This window comes from Lycorma delicatula, chromosome 2, assembly GCF_047948215.1.
Source record: "Lycorma delicatula isolate Av1 chromosome 2, ASM4794821v1, whole genome shotgun sequence".
Lineage (NCBI taxonomy): Eukaryota > Metazoa > Arthropoda > Insecta > Hemiptera > Fulgoridae > Lycorma > Lycorma delicatula.
Genome location: NC_134456.1, coordinates 96,453,436 through 96,475,212, shown reverse-complemented (window position 1 = coordinate 96,475,212; position 21,777 = coordinate 96,453,436). Strand labels below are relative to the sequence as shown.

Here is a 21,777-nt window from a genome sequence, read left to right as displayed (position 1 = left end):
TATTAATACTTAGTACTATCACTATTTCAGTATAATTTAAAGAGATTACTTCAATAGAAAATCTTAATAACTTTGATTCTTCTATGATAAATAAATTGTCATATGATAAAACAAATTACTGTCAAAAGATATACGGGTACAAGTTAAATTTTAAACCCATAGAGATTTTTAAATAAAAAAAACCTCATTTATGTTTAAAAAAAAAGTGAATCAGTCTTTATCATGCATTGATTAATTCATTAATATAACAAAACTACAAAAAGATATCGTAATGTAGCATTAATTTTTAAATGTGTATATGTCAAATATTAATAAAAAGGTAACATTTGAAACATTTTTATGATTATTTATTTTTATGTTTTTAATATTCTGCTTTACAAGCTGATAATTCATAAAAGTTCAGGAAATATTTTAAGACTTCCTATTAAACAACATTATTACAAAATATTTTTATTTTTTTGACACCATTAATTTTTCAGATATTTATAAACGCCTCATTTTTTAAAACTAGTTTACTCATAGAGTACAAAACTTCATGAATATAGTACACAATTTTCATGAAAAAACCTTAGTATAAAATTAAACAGTAAATCAAATATTGAAATACCACCTTGTTCTTTCTTCAAATCTTTAATTGAACTGATTCTTTATTAAGTAAGTACCTAAGTCTTCAAAAGTTTATCTATCAGTAGGTGGTAGAAACAAACAGATTGTTATTAGTTAAATCTGAACTGAACATTTAAAATAATATTCATTAGAATACTTATAATTCACAGACTATTAATAAAAGTGTTCTGATTATCTCATCAAACTTTTAAAAATACAAAAACATAGTTATTCAGTTGTGGTAGCATGATTTTTTCACATAATCAAATTTTGTTGTTTTTTTAATTTTTTGAAATTTATGTTATACAGTATTTTAAATTCTGGCTTACTTTTCCAGACACTTGTTAACTACTAATAATTTGAACACATCATCAATTCATTTCACACATTTTTTTTTTTATTTAAAGGATGATAACATTCATTATGTTTTTATTTCATATTAGATCAAAATTACAATTCCGATAATTTTTTATTAAAGTGGTTTCTACTATGATCAAATAATAACACTAAATGTTTTTTTTGTTTTATTTAATTTGTATTAACAGTAATTTCTATGAATTACTGAATAAAATTAACTTTATCCTGTTCAGATCAGCCATACAAAATGTATAATAATGAGACAAATCAATGATAAATTGAATGAAAAAAGATGTAAAATTATAATGTTATTCTATTGTACAAATAAATATTACTATTGACACTGTGAATTTTTTTTCAATATTATGATAATAAAAAAATTAAGTAAAATAAAAGGATAATATATTTAAAGCAATAATAATCTAACAGAAGAAAAAATTGTATTCTATTAAGTTACTAATTAATAAAATGATGAAAAACAGTTCAATTATTTTTTTTGTGTTACCTTGCTATTCTAGGTTAGAGTTTATTTTTACCAATTTCCTGGTTTTTTTACTTTTTAAACCTCAGTTATAGTTGACAAGCAAATTGAGGCAAGTTGAGACACAACTCAACTCTTGGCATTTCATAATCATTTTTTTGTGTTAGGGTCAAACATGTTTTCAATTTATATAACATGTACAGTAGTAAATTTCCTAGCAGAATGATATATGATTGCTATATTATCATAAACTTTACATTTCAAAATAATGATCATCTACAATCCTTATGGTTGAAAGATAATATTTTAAGAAGTATAGCTGAGTTGTTCTAGCAGGGCACTTTTTCCTCTACTTACACCCGTACATTGACTCTCCTCTGGAAGTGCCTTGCTGTAACCGTTCAATTATACTTATCAAAATTTGAAACCCATCTCCAATTTAAAGAGTTATAATTTTCTACAAATTTGTGTTGGTGATAATTCTGATTTTTAATGACCAGCTATTTTTTTTTATGAAAAAAGTAACCACCAAAGTCGGAAACTTTGCACCTCATCATTTTGTAGAAAATTTAATTCTAAAAAACAGAATATGAAAATTAAAAACTTAGCTGATCATTTGCTAAACTGCTATATTTCTCAGATGGAGGTGATGGAACAGAAAGAAGTATTGGAGGAAATCTCCAAGCCGCTGACAACTAAACACATCATCTCTGCTCTACTTTGAATATGTCTTTGAAGGGTCTACTGTAGACCCTTTCTAGAGCAGTGTGGCCACTCTCAAAGAGCACAATGCAACTGAATAAGCAACATTGTTTCTTTCTTTAACTACTGCACTATGATCTAGGTAACAATAGTTCATTGCCGCTACCAGTGCTTCCTTGCACCTTTACACATCACTGCACTTATACTCTCATTTTTACATTATTAATTCAGTTTCATTGGAGAATTTAAATTGTTAAATTTAGGACCAAGTTAATGAAGCTACTCTTCACATAAATGCTTTTACTATTATTAAAAATCACAAAACTTAATTTGTTTTTTGTTTGCAATTGCAGTGAAATTAGTCATTTAACAGCAACAGGAAAACAATTTAACACTAACTATAACAATTTTAGTATTAGTGTGTGTGACACAAAAAAATTGTTTTAATACAATTGAACTCATATTTAAAACACTAGACTTCGATTCAGTTGAATTTAATTACTGCTATTGAATTTTTTTTTATTAATTTCAGTCGGATACTATTCATACTTTAGGTAAGAAGATAATATTAAATAATCATTTATAATGTTACCAAAGAGCAAGTAGGGCATGGAGAAAAGATGTTTGGTTGAAAGAAAAACAAAATGGTTGCCAGGGCAGTCAGCAGTGGTCACTGAAGTAGGCTGGCATTAATCTTAGACAGTTGGTTCTGAAAAAAACTGCACAATCTACGAGTTGCAACAGCAATTACTGGCTAGCCCAGGAGGCTTAACCTTGAAGTGGTACTTAAGAGAATCATTCTGGTTTTCCATCAGTCAACTGGAGTCAGTAACTTGACCAGGATGGTTAGCTTCAGCCTTTAAGTAGTGAGGCAGAAGCTGCTGTGCATTTATCTTCTCCATCTCTGTATTACTATGATTTCATCTGGGTCTCTTTGTTAACATCCCTCTTGCCTTGCAAGTATGCTTTTATAACTGCTGGACTTAAGTGATGAGAATCTTCTGACTAACTGAGTTGATGCATGTTATCAGAATAACTATCATTCTGATCGGTTGGAATTGTTCGATCCACAGCCCATCATTTTTCAGAATAATGAATCTTCCCCGGCTATTTCATAGTATGAAATTATGAAGGGAAACATCTTCATAATAGTAGTAATTTGGGATGAAGAAAAGGAATAGAAATGAAGAAGAAAAACTGGGGCAAAATGAAAGGGTGGAAGAAATTGTAGAGCAAAAAGGATTTGAAGATGGTAATCACAGATTAATGGTAAGAACATTAGAGGACGTTAGGAAAAAATAAAAAGACCAAATTGAGGACATTTAGTAAAAAAAAATAATAAACAAAGAAAAGTGATTGAAATGAAAAATGGAAAGAAAGACAAACTTGTAGATTATTTATTGAACAACAGATCCATTTGACAGGTAAAGTGAAGGAATAAGAAAAATAAGAAGTGATTTTGTATGAAAACACTGTTTTTCTTCCCATTGCATTTTTCCTGAGATCTTGAGGATACCATTAACTCCATTACAACCCCATAGTTCCGTCTATTTTGAGTGCTTACTAGAAACACAAATAGGAGGCCTAACTTAATTCACCTCAGCCACTTGTTTGGCTTTTTTCCACTCCCAGGTAGGAAATAGAGTTCTTGGACAATTCAATAAGCAAACAGGATCACCCCTTTAAGCTTCAATATAAAAGCATCTACCAAAAGGTGACAATTATTTTAATTCAGATTATATTTATTAGTGTCTATTTTGTGTTTGAATTATGTGAGGTATTAATTTGTAGTACAGCATTGAATACTCACCCGTATGTGTGAAATCTGAAATAAATATGAACTTTTTTAATCTTAAAAAAAGCAGAATCTTCATATGTTTTTTTAGGGTAATAAAAGAGTTTTAAATTGATTCTTGTTTGATACTGTTATATCTTACTTTAAATTTGATTCTTAAGATCTTTAACATATTGGAGAATTCCACTTATGACTGGGTAATTTACAACCAACTTAGGAAAACAATCATGTATACAAAAACTTAAGTTTTATCTATAAATTGCAATGAATTCATTTTCATGATTTTTTTTTTTTTTTGTTTATTTGGTTAAAATATTATTGCTTATGATAATAAAAATATAATATACTGATGCAAATATTTTGTTACTATTGAACAATTTAAATACTACCTTAACACTTAACAAATAAGCTAAACTAATTTAATTTTGAAGTTTCATGTTTTCATAATCAGTAGTTCAGATACATATGTTCTAGGAGATATAGATGACATTCTCTAATATTCATTTTAAAAGAAAACCATTCATTCAAACAAAAAAATAATTTTAATATAATAAAAGATTAAAAAGTTTTATTCCGTTTAGGATAACTAAATATGATTTTTTTTTATATACGATATAAGTAAAGACATATATAACAACTGTGAACTAAAACTTTTCAGTCAAATTTATAAAAAATCTTACTTATGTAAAGCTTATATATAGTACTCAGAATGATAAAAGAGATTTGCAGAAGATTAATTTAGATTTTAAAATAAAACCAGTTAAAAGAAAACTTAAGATATGATGACAATCAGAACTAAATTAACAGATTCATAATATTGGGTATGAAATGAAAATTGTTGATATTGGGACATAAATGCTTAAGAAATTACTTAGTCACTCAAGTTTGTAATTTAGGAATCAAAATTTTGTTTCCATTATTACAATTTACAGTTCATTTGCTTCATCAAAATTCTGAAGAAGCGGTACCCTCATATAGCTTTTTTTTCTATGTGAGCGTATATATAAAAAACCCATACATAGAGAAATATATATTAATACTGCAGACATAATAAACGCTTGATTTGAAATTAATGAATGCATTTGTGAATCTGATGTGAGATATTTACCATCAGGGTTTGCTGCTGTCATATCTGAATAAAAATCACTTTTCTCGCCATTATCAAAAGCTTTTAAAAGTTCATTTTCTTCATCTTTTTTAAGCAATTTTGACTTATTTGCATCATGTAAATTATCTGATTCCGAGTCATGCAGAGTAGATTTATTCTCAGTTGTAATATCTGTAGCAAGATGTAAAGTATTTTTATCAACTGATTCAACATTGTTGTCATCAATACGTTTTTGAGAACCTTCATGTTTTAGCTTATCATTCAGGTTATTCAAAGGTTTTTCTGGCTCATTTCCTTCACCTGTCTTTTGCGAAGATGTCAACATATGTTCATTATCAATAATATCTTCATCTTTATTAGTAGACAAATTTATTCCTTTACTTGAATCAGCACTTGTTTTAGATGTTTTTTCAACAAGTTTTGTTGATTTTTCATCAATTTTCTTATCAGATATTGAAGATGTAATTAAATGAGTATTATCTTTCAGCTCTCCATTTTGCTCAATATTTGAATTATTGCTTTCTAAGGGAGTTTTAGATTCCACACTACTGTTCTTTATGTTGGATTGAGCTGTTTCAGTAGTTCCTTTTATGTTCCAGTCAACTTTGTGGGCAGAAGTTGCTGGTACATCAACTGGTTGAGGATTGTATACTATTAAAGCAGTGGTTTCAGATTTTGCAGAATCATTTTTTTTGCTATGTTGACCTGGCTGGATTGAATCATTGCCTTCATTCTGCTTGTTATTTTTGCTATCTTCATTTTGACCAGTTTCTTTCTCTTCCTTTACTGCTTCGTTATTGTTACTACTTATATTTGTGTTGTTTTCTACGGCTGAATCATCTGAAAGATATTTCAACATAAAGAAATTAATCTTACATAATGAAATATGAAAATTAGAAATTTAGAATTTGTTTATCCTATTATTATTAGACAAACATCTTATTCTTAAATATTAAAAAATAAAATTATTCACTAAGAATTTATAAAATTCCATCCCGGATTTCAATCCATGATAAATTAATATGATTAACTTGTATATATTTGTTTCTTTTATTGATTCTGCTTATTGTTAAAAAAGTTGCTGGGTTTTGACTTGCCACATAAGATATGGTCAACGCTAAACAGAATACGGACTCAGCATGGTAGGTGCGCCTATTTCCTGTATAAATGGGATAAAACACAGACGCCCCTTTGTGAATGTGATGAAAATCAAACTATCAAACACATCACAGAAGTTTGCCCAAGGACAGCTTATGAAGGGAATCCTGAAGATTTCCTGATGGTGACTCCAGAATCGATAGCATATATTAAAATAATTATTGAGATTACATAAGTGGTTTTGGTGAGTAATCATCATCATCATCATCAGAGAAATTAAAAATATTTATTACTGAAACACATATAAAAAATTTACTACAACTATTTTTCACTGTGACAAATCAGATGGACTAAGCGTAATCAAATGTTTGTATTTGATAAAAAGAGAAAATCTTTTTTGAATCACCATCTTATAGTTATAAATTTAACTTTGAAACATCATCTAGAAGTGCTTTAGAAAACTAGTAGTTTTTTTTACTGCTATCTATACCCGATACAAGCTTCAGGCATTTGGCTTATTAGGCATGCAATCATGTAATGGAAATAGAGCCTTTGCATCGTTCTACAGGCAACTGTCTTACCAGACAATGCCAAAGAAGATAAGGAAGGTAATCCTATACTTTATCGTCAAACTCTAAGTATAGGATATCCAAATATAGTTTATGAAATTTTGCTGGATCCTCCATCCTCAGTATGGAGGATCTTCAAGGTTAAATCACCCAGAGAACTGAAAAAGATGGAGAAGGAACAAGATAAGGAAAATAAGTGAGTAGTGAGAAAGGATGAACCACTCATCAAGGTATAACAGGAAAGTTTACCGTTTAGAACCATATTGTATTCTATTTTCTTCATATTAGAAAATGTCACTAACATATAGTTTTTTTTAAACTGATTTCTTCAGTGATTATTTGCTTATTTACCCCTTTTCCTTAAGGAAAAATATCATACCACATCATATAAAATGTTTCTCTTAGATGTTCTGAGTGACTTACTAACACTTTATTTTAATTTTCAAAAAGTTTCACAAAAAATATAGTAGAGAATATAGTAGAAGCTGTATTCTTAACAAAAAGTAACTGCAAAACAATATTTACAGGGGAAAATAATCTGGAATCGATATGCATTTATTTAGAATTGTCTTGGGAGAGTGTTTTGTTAACTTGACTCCGTAAAAAAATATTCACTTTAACCAGTTTATATTTCACAGTGTCAAAATGTTATTCAAATAAATAAAAATATTAAAACCCCCTGCCTGAATAAATTTATTTCGTTCACCTTCTTTCAATCAAATTTCAACCAGTAACACTGAGGTGCAGATAGTTGTCATTATGTCTCTAATCACAGGATAAGGGTGAATTTAGGAGTAACAGACCTGAGACAAAAATTAAAAATGTAAAAAATTATTGTTAGATTGAGTGAAGTTAGAAATGAATTGAATGTATAACTGCTAGAAGAAAAATTCAATTTGAAATTAAAGAGGAAGGAATCAGTTGGGACAAAATGTACTAGAAAGAAGGATTATAAGTAGTTAAATATTAGGTTAGCTCATTATACAGAATGTTGCATATATGATCTTGGACCTTTTTTGAAGGTCATAAGCTAACCATCAAAGACAGTGTTGTAGTGTAGTCATCTTTATGCTCTTTCCCGTAGTTTGCGAGATAAATAGCCCGGAATATAGATATTCCAGGAATATTGTATGACTTTCAAAGATGTGTACCTTGTATAACACTATCACCCGTGTAACACTATCTCAGATGGTTAGCCGTATGATCTTCAAAAAAGGCCCAAGGTCATATTGTAACCATATATTTTAATGTAAAATTTTCCACTCTTTTCATTGGTGGAGTAAAAATAGGTCATTCCATTTGAAAAGAATTTTGTTAACCTTGAATTAAGGTCAAGGTCAAATCCAAGGTCACCATGTCCCTCTCCAATATGAGTAACTTTTGCTTAGGTCATTTTTTTGTATTGTGCAAAATTTATGAGAAATTTATATATATATTAGATGATGCTGAATTTTTTCACTTCGAAAATTTTAAAATACTGACATTTTCAATCCTGCAGCAATAGTGGTATAATAATACTGTTTAGTGGTTACTAAGTGTACACATAATTACTCTATATGAAAATTTAACTGACTACAACATTAATATGTTTTTATCTATCTCAATGATCTACTTTTTACAAATCTACTTCGGTTAAACTTTCCCTCATTTCTTGTTTCATTTCACAATGTAATGTACTGATTTGAAATCCCTGGACTTTATATTTATTTTTCTTTCAACAATGAATAATCATTAAAAATTTTTCAAATTAAAATTTAATGAAAAACATTTTTTTATGAAATTTAAAATTTTTAAATGAATTTACTTCATTAATTTATGAATTAGCAAAATAAAATGATCAAGAGCAAAAAGAGAGATAATTTGCATTACTGTATTCTATATTTTTTATTTTTCGTTTTTTTTTGGTTTTATTTATATCACCCTGTTAATCTCCATGATAGAGATTCATGAATCTCTGTTTTTCATCTGGAAGATTCTGGGTTCAAATCTCAGTCAGGTTTGCGTTTTTCATGTGCTAAAAAAATTATTCTTGCTATCAGTAACTGTAATTGGTCAAAATATCTGTTGTTACTAAAAAATTAAAGTTAAAGAATTATTTCATAAACACTGGTGGCATTTTTTTCTTCATAAATGTTGATTTTCGTTAGTTAATTGGTTTTTTTTTAAATTGTTTATTTCCATTATTTTTAATTTTTATTTTGCAATTTTGTATTAAAATTTATATTTAAATAATCCTTTTTATCATATCATCGTATTGATGATGGTAACAGTCAAAATGTGTATAAAGTTGTAGATTTTAATTTTTTAGTGAATGCAACTCAATTTAATTATATAAAAGTTTAAATTATTCATTACTACTTATTTACTAATGAAATTTCAATTACAAGTAAATTGAATGTATACAAATTTTTAATGTTCTTTATGTTACTAATTAATTTAAACAAAAGTTATAAAACATTTACATTCAGCATTTATTTTTGAAGAAGACCTACTATAATTCAAGATAAAAGGAATTAAAATCTGTATTCTGATAAATATTATAATTTAACATTCTCATATAAGTTAACACACACATACACACACACACACACATATATATATATATATATATATATATATATACAGAGAGAGAGAGAGAGAGAGAGAGAGAGAGGTGGTAAGCTAAAACAGTTATTGAAAGAAAATTATTTTAAATTAATTATTAATTAGATTTACTTATCAGATAATGACAATTTATAAAAATTGTCTAGTTAGTACCCAGAAATAAATTAAAACAATTTAACATTAATGAAATGTTATGTAATGAAACATGAATTTATACATATAATGAAATAAAACAAATATACATGTCCAAAGATTATTTTTGAGTCGTGAAGTATATCCATAGGATTATTTATTAAAATTATGAAAAATAATGTTCAAATTATAGATTAAAATGGAAAAAACTTGAACAAGTAACCATTTCAATGCACATATAACTACTACTTGCAAAGACAATAAGCCAAATTGAACAACATTTACAGTCACCTGACTATATATATATTATATAACAAATGAATAGCTTTCTTTGCTATTTAATACTAATTAAATAACAATAAACAGTGAAATATAAAATCCAATACTATTAAAAATTATTACATGTTATGTAATGAAAATTTACCTTGTGATCCTGGAATACTTCTTGCCAGCACAATATTAAAATATATAATAAAAACAATTAGATTCTGACACATCATGAGCTTATGTACGACTTTCATTTTAATATACTATAACTTATGCCTACAGCTGTATAATGTTTACATGCATATTCAATTCAGTAGGTATGCTCATCAATCTATTGTTACTGCTAAGTCTTTATCACTAACAGCACTGACTATACTATTTCATTAACTAAAATAAAACTTACACTAAATTACTTATACATAATACATGTAAACATTCAAATGTTAGAAAGATGATATCAACACTGCAGTTGTTCATATATAAATTAGGAAAATAAATTCAAACAAAAAATAAATCAAATCGCCAAATCATTTTTAATATAAACATATTTATAGTGTAATTAGATTTTTCCTTATAACATAATATATATTTAACAGTTTAATAATTTGAGAAGAACCAAAATATATTTGTGCAATAATAAAAAAAGAACATTTTATATTTCTTATATTCATTATCTCCTTCTAACAGTTTATTACTTACTATATAACTATGAGTTTTATATGTTTCAGAAAACTGTGCGATAAAAAACTAATTAAACTTATAGTAATGTTATTTACATTATCATAGTGTAGTAGAGTTGTACACTTTTTATAGTATTTATTTATCACATGGCTTAGAAATTTTACTTATTAAACAGTAATACACATAGTAATTTTTATAGTTGTCAAAAGTTTAATTGCATACATTTATAATTTATATTCTTATAAAAATTTAAAAACATTTTCCTGCTTTGAAGAAAATTGTAAATATTTTTGTATTTTTTAAGAAAAAAAAATTTAGGCTATTCAAACTGAATCATGAATCTGTAACAATATAAATCTATGTATTTCCTGGTTTGATTACTAAATATTGGAATCCAGTTCTTTCCCTCAATAAATTTTGAGAAACAAATTAAGTTATATATATTTTTTTTTGTTTAACCTCAGGGTCCATAGTCAAGCAATTCTTTCTGCAGAGAATGAAATGAGTGTTTTGTAGTGTGTGTGCAAAATGCCATGCCTGACCAGGATTCGAACCCAGGACCTCTGGGTGAAAGGCCGAGATGCTACCACTTGTGCCACGGAGACCGGCAAGTTATATTATATCTAAGATATGCTGTCTGGCTATAATCCTAGACAATCTAACAATTTATTATCAGAAATGTGGTTGAGGTATTCATTAGTAAAGATTTTTACCTAGTTAATTCATCACTTATTAATTGATACACTATGTTTCTGAGATGGAAAAGAAAGGCTGCGCCATAACACAGCCTAATACACATTTAATACGTATATAAAATTTAACTAAATGCAAAAGTTGCTAGTTTGTTCGTTCAAATTATTTATTTTAATATTATTTTGCATTCTTTTACATTGTATTGAATTTGATTATAAAAAGACAACAGTACATCTGGTAACAGTAAATTAGTGTGTACCTGTTCCTATCACTGCTACTGCTCACACTAGATTATAGCTTATAGGTGACAATCAGTATCAGTTATTTGTATTCAAATAATTGAGGTAATTTTGAGTAAAACCGAATGAGAAATGTTTCAGTATAAAAAATTCAGAAAACTTTCAATAAATAATCAATTTTTTTTCTTAATTCCTTATACTGTTATAATTATCATCATTACTACTTAAGAATTCATGCATTGTCTTGGTTATTTCTTCCTAAAATTCATCAAATAACCTACAATTAGCCTACTGAAAGTTGATATGAAAGAGTTTGAAGGTTATTAAAAAAAAAGCTGGACAATATTCCAAGTCTCTACAATGACTACTCTGCAGCTTAACACATATCAGTTCATATTTTTTTAATTAAAATTTATGAAAATGGCTTATAAAGTTCTGTTGATAACATCAAAAGAATCAAATAATAACACAATATTCATGAAAGCACTGCTTAATATTTTTTTTTTTTTGAAAATATCATGGATCTCCCTTCAACCACCACATTTTCATTTGTTTCTAAAATTACTGAATGAAAATTTAGCAAAATGAACACAAGAACACTATTAAATCCAGTCATTCTCAATATGAACGTTTAAAAAGTTATTGTAATTTTTTAGTTAGGTAAGAATAACTGTTACTATCATAAAGATAACTGAAATAAAGAAATACTAGCACAGGTAACTTGAAATCAGTAGGGTAGAAATAAAATTGGTGTAGGGTAGGATAAAACATAAAATACAATCCAGGTGTTAACTAGAGAGAATGTACCCAACATTACAGAAGGCATACAAACAGATACTTTTATATACATGCTCATAAAAACCCACCTGTATACACAGAACAGCAATATTTGCAGATAACTATTATACAAAGATATTAATCACAAAATGCAGTTTTATACTAATCATAATTAAGCCATGAACTCTACATTTAGAAACAACCGGGAAATTTATGAACATACTAAAATATATTAAATAAATAGCACAATTCTAATATAATTATATTCATCCATATAATAAAGAGTCTGAAACTAGTTAAATATAACAACAGTACAACCTACAACATGACTGATGAAGAAGCTGTACAATATCTCTAAAAATCTGGAAGTAAATTTTCTGTATATTGCATTTAGAAAGTGAGTTTCACATATATATTTTTTTAAATTTAAATAAATTGCAGCAATTGGTAAAACTACTAGTATTTATTATAAGCATAATGTCTCTAAACAGTGCAAGAGTATATACATATATATATATATATTAATTTATTTAAATTAAATTTTTTATAGCCATTTTTTCCTCTGTACATTAAATAACTATATATAATATAATAATATTTTTTCAGCTTCCGCAAAGTACAGAATTAGAAAACACGATTACCTTTACTTTTTTATGTTTTGTTCTCTGTTTTATGTTTTGTTTGTTTTGTATGTAGTGTTTTCTAATTCTAACTAACTGTTCAATATATATATACAATACAAAAGTACTTGATATACAAGAAACAGAGTTGTTTTCTCTGAAAGTAACAATATTCACTATACAGCCAATCCATGTGTTGAATAAAGTGAAAATGTCACTTTCAGGGCTGAATATCACCTGCATTTTGGTGGGCTTATACATCCCCACCTTACACCAACATGCCCGTATTCAACAATTTGTTTGGCTGAGTGAATAAGGAAACTACTTCACTCCTCATTTTTCTTAATAATTTTGGTATGGAGTTTTTGTTAGCTTGAGAACAGCTATCAGTTTTGGCAGTCATTCCTACATTAAGCAAATGTCTCACGTTAAGTTATCTAAACAATATTTCTGATGTTGACACCAATTCAAATATTTTAAAGTTCAACATAGCTTTAATTTAACTTGACCATAACTAGAATGGAAAATTTCTACGAAAATGTAATCAAAGTAAGGTTTCCTTCCATCACTATCATATCGACAGTTATTTCACACAACAAATAATCAATTTTTACTGTGTAGCAGGATGATCCTTTGACACAACTTAATCATACAAACAAGTAGTTGAAATGTCATCTTTTTTTAAGATCACATATGTAAGAAAAGGTTGCCATTCAAAATGTAGAATGGGGAGTGTTCTCAGTCCCTTCCGTTTTTTGTTTGTTACTGACCTGCCTCAAAATCTTCAGCCATTCATTATACCTTTTTTTGCAGACAACACACCTATCTATATATCTGAAAATAATTATTTAAAAGGAATTGAAAATAGTTTGACAGCAGCTCAAAAAATTATTCTCTGTATGCATTGTAACATCTAACTTTAAATATAATGTGCTTCTCAGATAAACATAATACTGTTGATCACATGATAGAATTCCTATTAATGATAATGATAGAAGATTTCTGTTGCCCACAAAGCAAAATTTCTGGGTATTTTATTAGGACTAGATGACAAGTAATAAAATCAAGCCGTACTGTTATGCTTTGAAGCTCCTTAACAAATGTTAGGTTTATCATCATTATTAAATATTTATTAAACCTACACATATTACTGTATAAAATGCATGGAACTGTTAAGTACTACTCTAAATATATCGTCTTGGGATACTCCCAAAAAGCCAGAATGAATTTTTTTAAAAACGGGCTGTAAGATCCATTATCTGAGGCCTAAATGTATGATTCGTTTAGTTAATTTTCTAAATATTAAAGAATTAAATGTTAGCTTATCCTTCTGTTTTTATATTTATGAATGTGCACTCTTTGCTAAAAAGAACGGTTTTTTATTCTTAAAAAATAACAACTAAAAAACATTAGTATTTTTGTAAAACAAAACAATACTTCAGCTTGCGAGAAATTGGCTTCTATTGCCATTTTTAATAAATTACACAACTGTTTGAAAAATGTCCACACCAATTTATTTAAAATAGAATTAGAAGAGCTTCTTTTAAGGAAACAATTTTATTCTGTTGATGATTTTTTAAGTAATAATAATTAAAAAAAAAATTATTTATCCGCTTCCCATTCTACGTGTATATAAATAAGTACTCAAAATAGCATTCAATACAAGCTTCTGAATTGTGAATAATTTTGTTGTAGTTTTTAATTTAATGTAACTTTCTTTGAAATTATTATACTTACAAACCAATAATGATATCGGTTATTTTTCTTCAAGAACAAATACAATATCAATTTTATAGCAAGTTAAAAATAATTTATAATGTTATTTATTTTTTCTTTGTTCTTAATTTTCATTTTATTGATTTACTTATTAAATAAAAATCATTTTTTAAATTTTTAGAAAATTATAAATACAAAAATTATTATTTTAACCACCAGGTTACTGTGGAACACAGTATTGTAATACAAGCAAATTTGCTTGTACAAAATGCTTTTGTTACTGTTAACAGTTCATTACACAAGCAATTCATAAAAACTAGAATTAAATAATAGACAGGGATGTAAGAAAGGGGATGATTCTCAGAAAAACCCTCTCCCATGTAAATGCCAACCACACCTTCACAAAATGTAGCTATAGCTAGCTACATGGTGCATCCTGTTCTCACAGACGTGGCTTTGGCAACCAAGTGACCATCGGTATAAATGGCCTCGCTTCTGTTAAGTGCCAACAGTCTCTGATGAGGGTGGATGAGCGACTAGAAGGAAGGGCACTTTACTGCCCTGGGGGTGAGAAATTGGCTCTGAAGATGGATGAATCACCAAATCAACGGTATTGGAATACAGAAGGCAATGGGAAACCATTGCTTTTAAAATTCTTAAGGATAACCGTAGTTGTTCATGCCATGGGATGGGCCTTTCTGTAAAAGACTTCGAAGGTAATATTTCCCCTCATTTGAATCTCCAGGAGGGGAATATAACAAGGTTTCATGCTTATGAAGAAGTAAGAATAAAGTATAGACACAGAAATGGTAATTGTGCAGGGATCTTGAAAAATGAAAAAGAAAACAGGAAATATGATAAGGATAGGAACTTAGAATGTACTGACACTACTGCAAAAGGATAAGCTTGAAAATACAAAACAAGAAATGATTAGAAATAAATTAGACATACTTGAGATGAGTGAAGTGTGATGGGGGGGGGGGGAATGGAGAAATGTCAAGTGGGGACTTCCACTTGTATTACTAAGATACTGAAAGAAGTGGGAATGGAGTTGGTGTATTAATAAAAAAATAAACTAGTAAGAGTAATTAAGTAAGGTGAATGATCGCCTGATGATGATAAAGATAGAAGGTAGAGATAAAGATAAAGATTGAGGACTATTATAGAAAGCTGGAAAATATACTAGAGCTGGAAAGTTAAAAGGCACTTGTATTGATGATGGGAGACTGGAATGCTGTGGTTGGTGAAGGACAAGAAGACAAGATAATAAGAAAATATGCTTTAGATAATAGAAACAAAATAGGAGAGAGATTACTTGAGTTCTGCATGGAAAATGATATGGCAGTAGGAAACACAATGTTTGAAAAATCATAAAAGAAGGAGGTATACATGGGTATCAAGATTGGATGGAGAGAGGTATGAGATTGATTACATGCTCACACAACAAAGAGATAAGAACTGTATGAAAAATGCAAGAGCTTACCTAGGTGTAGATATAAACTCTGATCACAACTTAGTAGTAGCAGAAATCAACTTGAAGCTCAAAAAAATAAAGGTTGGTCGGAAACGAAGTACCTATGATTTGAAAAACTAACAAAGAGATGCAAAATAGTGTACTGGAAAAAACAAGAACAGGTGGGGAGCCAAATAGTCTGAATGAACATTGATTAAATATTTAAAACAGTATAAAGAAGCAGCTGAGGAAACGATAGGAATTAAGAACCGAGAAAGAATACGGGAGGAGGGAGTCAGTGAAGAAATGAAAGGAGAAAATGGAAAAATGTTTGGACACAGGAAGGTAAAAGGAACTATAGAAACCTTAATAATGAATTAAGAAGAAAAACTTTAATAGTAAGAGAAAAGTGGTTGGAAAAGTGTGCTGCAATAGAAAAACAAGAAAAAGAAGGAAGATACGATTTAATGTACAAAGAAGTTGCAGAAATGGTATTCAGGAAAAGTGGAAAAAGTTGTACAGTGTATCAGATCGAGTTGAAGAGCAAGGATATAGTAACTGAGAAGAATTAAATGAAAAAGATATGGGAGAAGTAGTACATCATGGATTTATACGCACTGAATGATAGGCCAAGGTGAGTAGATCTAGGAATAGAAGAGAACAAAATTTATGTAGATCACAAGGGTTACAATATATTAAAATGTGAAGTAAGTATGATGATGAAAGGGATGGCTAAAGGAAAAGCTGGAGGATGTGATAAATTGTCGATTGAGTTGTTTGAAGCTCTTGAAGAGAATGGAGAAATTTTATTGTTGGATCTGTGCAAAAAATATATGATAAGGATGGTTGGCCTACAGATTTTCTTATATAGTAATGGTGTCATTACCAAAGAAATTTAATGCTAGAAAGTGTGAAGAATACTGGACTATTAGTGTAATTTCGCATGCAGCAAAAGTCTTACTAAGAATTCTGAACAGGAGGTTGTACAATAAATTGGATGAAAATATTGCAGAAGAACAATATGGCTTTAGAAGGGGAATTGGAACTAGGTATGCCATAGGGCTGCTTTGAATTATTGGTGAAAGATATACAGAAAAGAGAAGAAGAGTATATGTTGCGTTTGTAGACCTTGAGAAAGCTTTTGATAGAAAAGATGGGATAAATTGATGATAATTTTGAAGAAGAAAGGAATTGACTGGAAAGGTAGGAGACTTATGAAAGAGATGTATATGAACCAGAGAATAAAAGTAGGAATAGGAAGAGAGACAATGCAAAAGGTAGAAGAAGGAAGGGGAGAGTAACAAGGATGGTGCATGTCACTGACACTATTTAATATTTATCTAGAAGAAATAATTAACACTGATTTGAAGGGTAATAGAGGGATGGCAATAGATGGTAGAAGAATAGAATGTATATGATTTGCTGACGACATGGTGGGGCTGGCAGAAATTGTAACAAAGTTAAATGAAATGCTTAACGATCTAAATAAGGCTCATCAGAATCTAGGGATGAAAATTAATAAAAAGAAAAGAAAATGTATGGTGTTAGGTGCCAAGGATGAAAATATTAATGTAGGAATTGGGACTGAGGTACTAGAGCAGGTGGTGAAATTTAAGTGCTTGGGTAGCCTCTAACAGAAAACAATAGCACAGAAATCAGAAGGAGGATAGCATTGAGTAAGTAGGCATTTAGTAGGAAAAGGAGTTTGCTATGTAGGGAATTGAGTTTAAATTTGAGGAAGAGATTGGCAAAATATTTTTATTAGAACTGTTATGCTTTATGGTGCAGAAACGTGGACTTTAAGAAAGGAAGACAAACTACGAATTGAGGTGTTTGAGATGTGGGTGTGGTGTAAAATGCTAAATATCTGTAGGCAGAATAGTGTAACAAATGGGGAAGTGTTGAGAAGAGTAGAAGAGGAGAGGAATTTGTTAAATACCATTTTAGGCAGGAAAAGGAACCGGCCAGGATACTGTATGAGAAGAAAGTGCTTAGTAATAGATCCAGCTGAAGGATTGGTAAATGGAAGTAGAGGAAGGGGAAGAAGAAGATTTCAGTTGATTGATGGGATTGTGGAAAGAGGAAAAAAAACTGGAAACAAAAACGCTTGCACAGGGCAGGAACAAGTGGAGAGTAGCCATTGCAAGACCTGCCTATAGGCAGAACACAATAAATGTGAATGAATAAATAATAGACATTACATTACTATCGGTAATTTAAACAATAGGCATTTATTTAAAAACTTATGTTTTACTCAATGAATATTACTTATTTTTTGCCATTTTTATGTGAATTACCAACATGATGTAAATCATAAGGATTTTTGCTGGAAAGCAAGTTCTATGTAAATCAAAGTAAGCCCATATCTGTAATAAGATTATTATTTAATCTGGAATTGTTGTAGTAAATTAATAATAAATAGATAATTAATAGAATAATAATAAATACTTGGCTGTTACTTGTTAATGTTATTTTGTTTATTATTTGTTTAAATGCTCACTTTTACTTTATATACACGTTCTGTAAGAGAAATAATTTTTTTCCATCTTTTCATTTACAGTATAGTCTGCAATCCAGTATTGTTCTTCAGTATCGCTTGTGTGGTTGCATCATGTCCTGGGCATACGTGCAAACAGTAAACTACTCTGATCAGAGGCAGTTCCTTTGCGAATTGATCATCTCATTTCTCTTCCTTATTCTTTATTCCTTCTTTCTTGGTTGAGTGCCATGGGAACTGAGTAAGCCACCAGTATGATTCCATTTGTGATATATATCAGCCAGTAGGGTAGCCGCTTCTTGATTGGGCTCAGTGGAGTAATGACTCTCTGTGTTTGTAGAACTGATAAAGGACTCAGTTATAAATCTGAGGAAAGCACAAAACGCTAAACTCGCAGCTGGATGCCTAATGATTAAAGCCAGGTCTGCTATTTACATAAAATCTAATTTAATTATCACTAATTAGTCTAATTATAATTAATTTGATTAGTTGTAATATAATTAGATTAGCCACTTTGTGTTGTAGATGTTAAGTACTTATGACCATAAGAAATTTTCTTTTTTATAAAAATGATATATCATTGGATTAAAATGCAAGTTATTTGGCATTATCTCCCTAGGCCAGTTCAATAGGATTTAAATCAGTATGATAAGGGGTGGAAAATATTAAACTGCAAAACAATAATTGCATTTCTATACGGTTGCATCATGAAAAGATCATATATGCATTCATTTGAAATATCCATTCAATGCCAGAATGTTAAAGATTGGCTTTAAGGAATGACTTACTGTATTTTATTTTTATGATGATAAAATTAGATTTACGACTTAAAAAGATTATTTAAAAAACCAAGTTATTTCTTGAAATACCATGTTTCCATAATTCCTGGTCATTATTAGTATATAATATTGTTCTTGTATGTAACATAATTATACAAATGCTCCAATATTGCATATATTGTATATTACTACACTAATTAATTGTATGTTAGAGATTATAATAAGTATAAAGAGAGAAATTTTATAAATATGTAATTAAATGACCATATTTATGTAGGAAAAACATGTTAAATGAATGAAATGATTTTGACTGGTTAAATAAATCTAAAAAAAAAATTGTTCAAAAAGAATACTTACTTAAAATAAGACCGCTCTGTCAACATCAAAAGATTTCTTGAAGCACTTAGAGGAGGTATACTACTTTTGATTTTTACATTGAAGCTATGACATTTATTGTATGACTTTACCCAAATGAAATTGAAATTGCAAGTACTAGATAAGTCCATCATCTTTGATAAACTACTCTTCAATATTATTCTATATACAGGTATTTTCATGACTGATTAAAAATGGTCATATATTTTTATGAATTTTACAATCTAATATCTTATAGATAAGTTGTGATAACCTTGTTTATTGGCCCTAAATCATTAATACTGAATTCTTTTAATCAATAAAGCATTTAGGTGTAAGATATCTTACATTATTTTTTTTTATTCATTTTAAATCAAATGCCATTATAAACTGGTTTAAGAGCTTTTATATGAAATGTTAAATATTCCAGATTTCAATTATTGTATATCAGCGATGTACAATTTTGGAAATGGTTAGAAATATTCATTTCAGTATTTAACTATGGAATTTTTTATTTGGTAGCAAAAAAAAGGTAAGAATAGTCATTCTAATAGTTTAAACAAAGTTGATTAAACTCTAACTTAACAAAGAATCATAATCACTATGACTCAGCCTTTCAACAGCAGGCTACTCAGCTCCAATGAGCAGATTGTACTCACTGCAACATTGATATTTACTTGATTATCTTGTTTCTCCAGCTGCTATAAATAATATAATTAACCATTTAAATGAAATTTTTATAATGAAATAAAATGCAATTTCCCTTTAAACAATTTTTTTCTTGCCAAGGTGTATCACTGCCTTGTTAAGAGTTGTACCCTGCAGTTTATGAATAGTAACAGCCCAGCTTAATATTAGAGGTAGCATTCTGTGCATGACATCTCTGTATTCTTACCCCTTTTTCACTTGGAATGTTGTACAAACTGGTGAAATGACTACGTAACTGTCAACATCTTTCATTCTAATACTAATAGACGTGTCATCAAATTTTAGGAGTACAGCTTTAAGTAGCTCTCCTTCCTTGTATATCAAACCAAGACTCTCATTTGTGAGAGTCTACATTCTCATTGTTGAGAGTCTCTGGAAATATTCATGGCAACTGGAATCAAAGACTTTGAATTCATTATAAACATATAATTAAAGATGCAGGATGTAGTATAAATATAAATATATGTATATTTAGTAGTATTGCAGTAGTAGTATTTTAGTAGTAATAGTATTGCAGTTGTGCAATATTCCGAGATAATAAGAATATAAAAAAAATTACAAAACAAGAAACAGAGCTCCCAGACGACTTAAAAACATTTGTTTTTCCTAAATCAGACTTTATCAGCTGTTCAATATTTGAATTTTTCAGAAAGGAAAAGCTTTCTATAGAATGAGTAATAATTGTTTAAGTGAAATTTAAAAGCAGAATCTGTTATACATGATATAAAAAAAAATTTGATTGTTTGATAGCAATCTTAAAAGCTGACAATGCTTATTTAATAAGGATATCTATGCTTAGATGTCCTTAAATCCTTTTGAAAGTTATCAATTTTTATTTTGAGAATAATATATAAAAAACACCTAATTTTTCAAAAAATTAGGAACTTAGTTATGTATTACGATTTCCACATCTATCTAAAATCAAAATTCATGATAAGATTTTAATAAGGATATCTATGCTTAGATGTCCTTAAATCCTTTTGAAAGTTATCAATTTTTATTTTGAGAATAATATATAAAAAACACCTAATTTTTCAAAAAATTAGGAACTTAGTTATGTATTACGATTTCCACATCTATCTAAAATCAAAATTCATGATAAGATTTTCATATCAGTTTTCTACAATTGTAAAGAAAAGATATGTTCAGTAAAGTACAAATTATATCCAATTTTTTATATATTTTAATCATAAATTTTACAACTTGTAGGATAAATGGACTTAGGAAACTATATTTCTATATATATATATATATATATATAATCTGTTTATACATAGAAATTACAGAACAGTATAAAAACTTTTATAAATTTTCCAAAAATGGCACTTTTTTTATGTAAAACTATATAGCCATTTCAGTTCCAAAGAAACCATCTTCAGTAATAACAATCAGTATTAGTGAAATACAAAAGGAGAACATGTAGCTTCTGCAGTGCTCTACATGTTACTGAGGGCAAGGTTGAAGAAAGGTTTTTGGAAATTAGGTACAATATCATTTGTGCATGAAAGCGCACACCGACACAAATATCCTAACTAATAGTA

The 21,777-nt window shown here is 28.7% G+C and overlaps 2 protein-coding genes across 6 annotated transcripts in view; one reads left to right on the top strand and one right to left on the bottom strand.

Moving 5' to 3' along the window:
- Hk (potassium voltage-gated channel subfamily A regulatory beta subunit hyperkinetic) overlaps positions 1-21,777 on the top strand; it is a 683,771-nt gene that overhangs the window by 657,195 nt on the left and 4,799 nt on the right. For all 5 annotated transcript variants that reach the window (XM_075355871.1, XM_075355872.1, XM_075355868.1 and 2 more), the window contains one exon: positions 18,459-18,817. The gene's annotated coding sequence lies outside the window, so the exon portion shown is untranslated. The remainder of the gene's footprint in view (positions 1-18,458; positions 18,818-21,777) is intronic.
- On the bottom strand, positions 1,482-10,101 carry LOC142319038 (uncharacterized). Its single transcript, XM_075355866.1, has 2 exons — positions 9,877-10,101; positions 1,482-5,889 (listed from the first exon to the last, which is right to left on the bottom strand). Exons 1-2 carry the CDS (start codon positions 9,971-9,973, stop codon positions 4,868-4,870), a joined length of 1,119 nt encoding a protein of 372 aa, XP_075211981.1. The 5' UTR covers positions 9,974-10,101; the 3' UTR covers positions 1,482-4,867.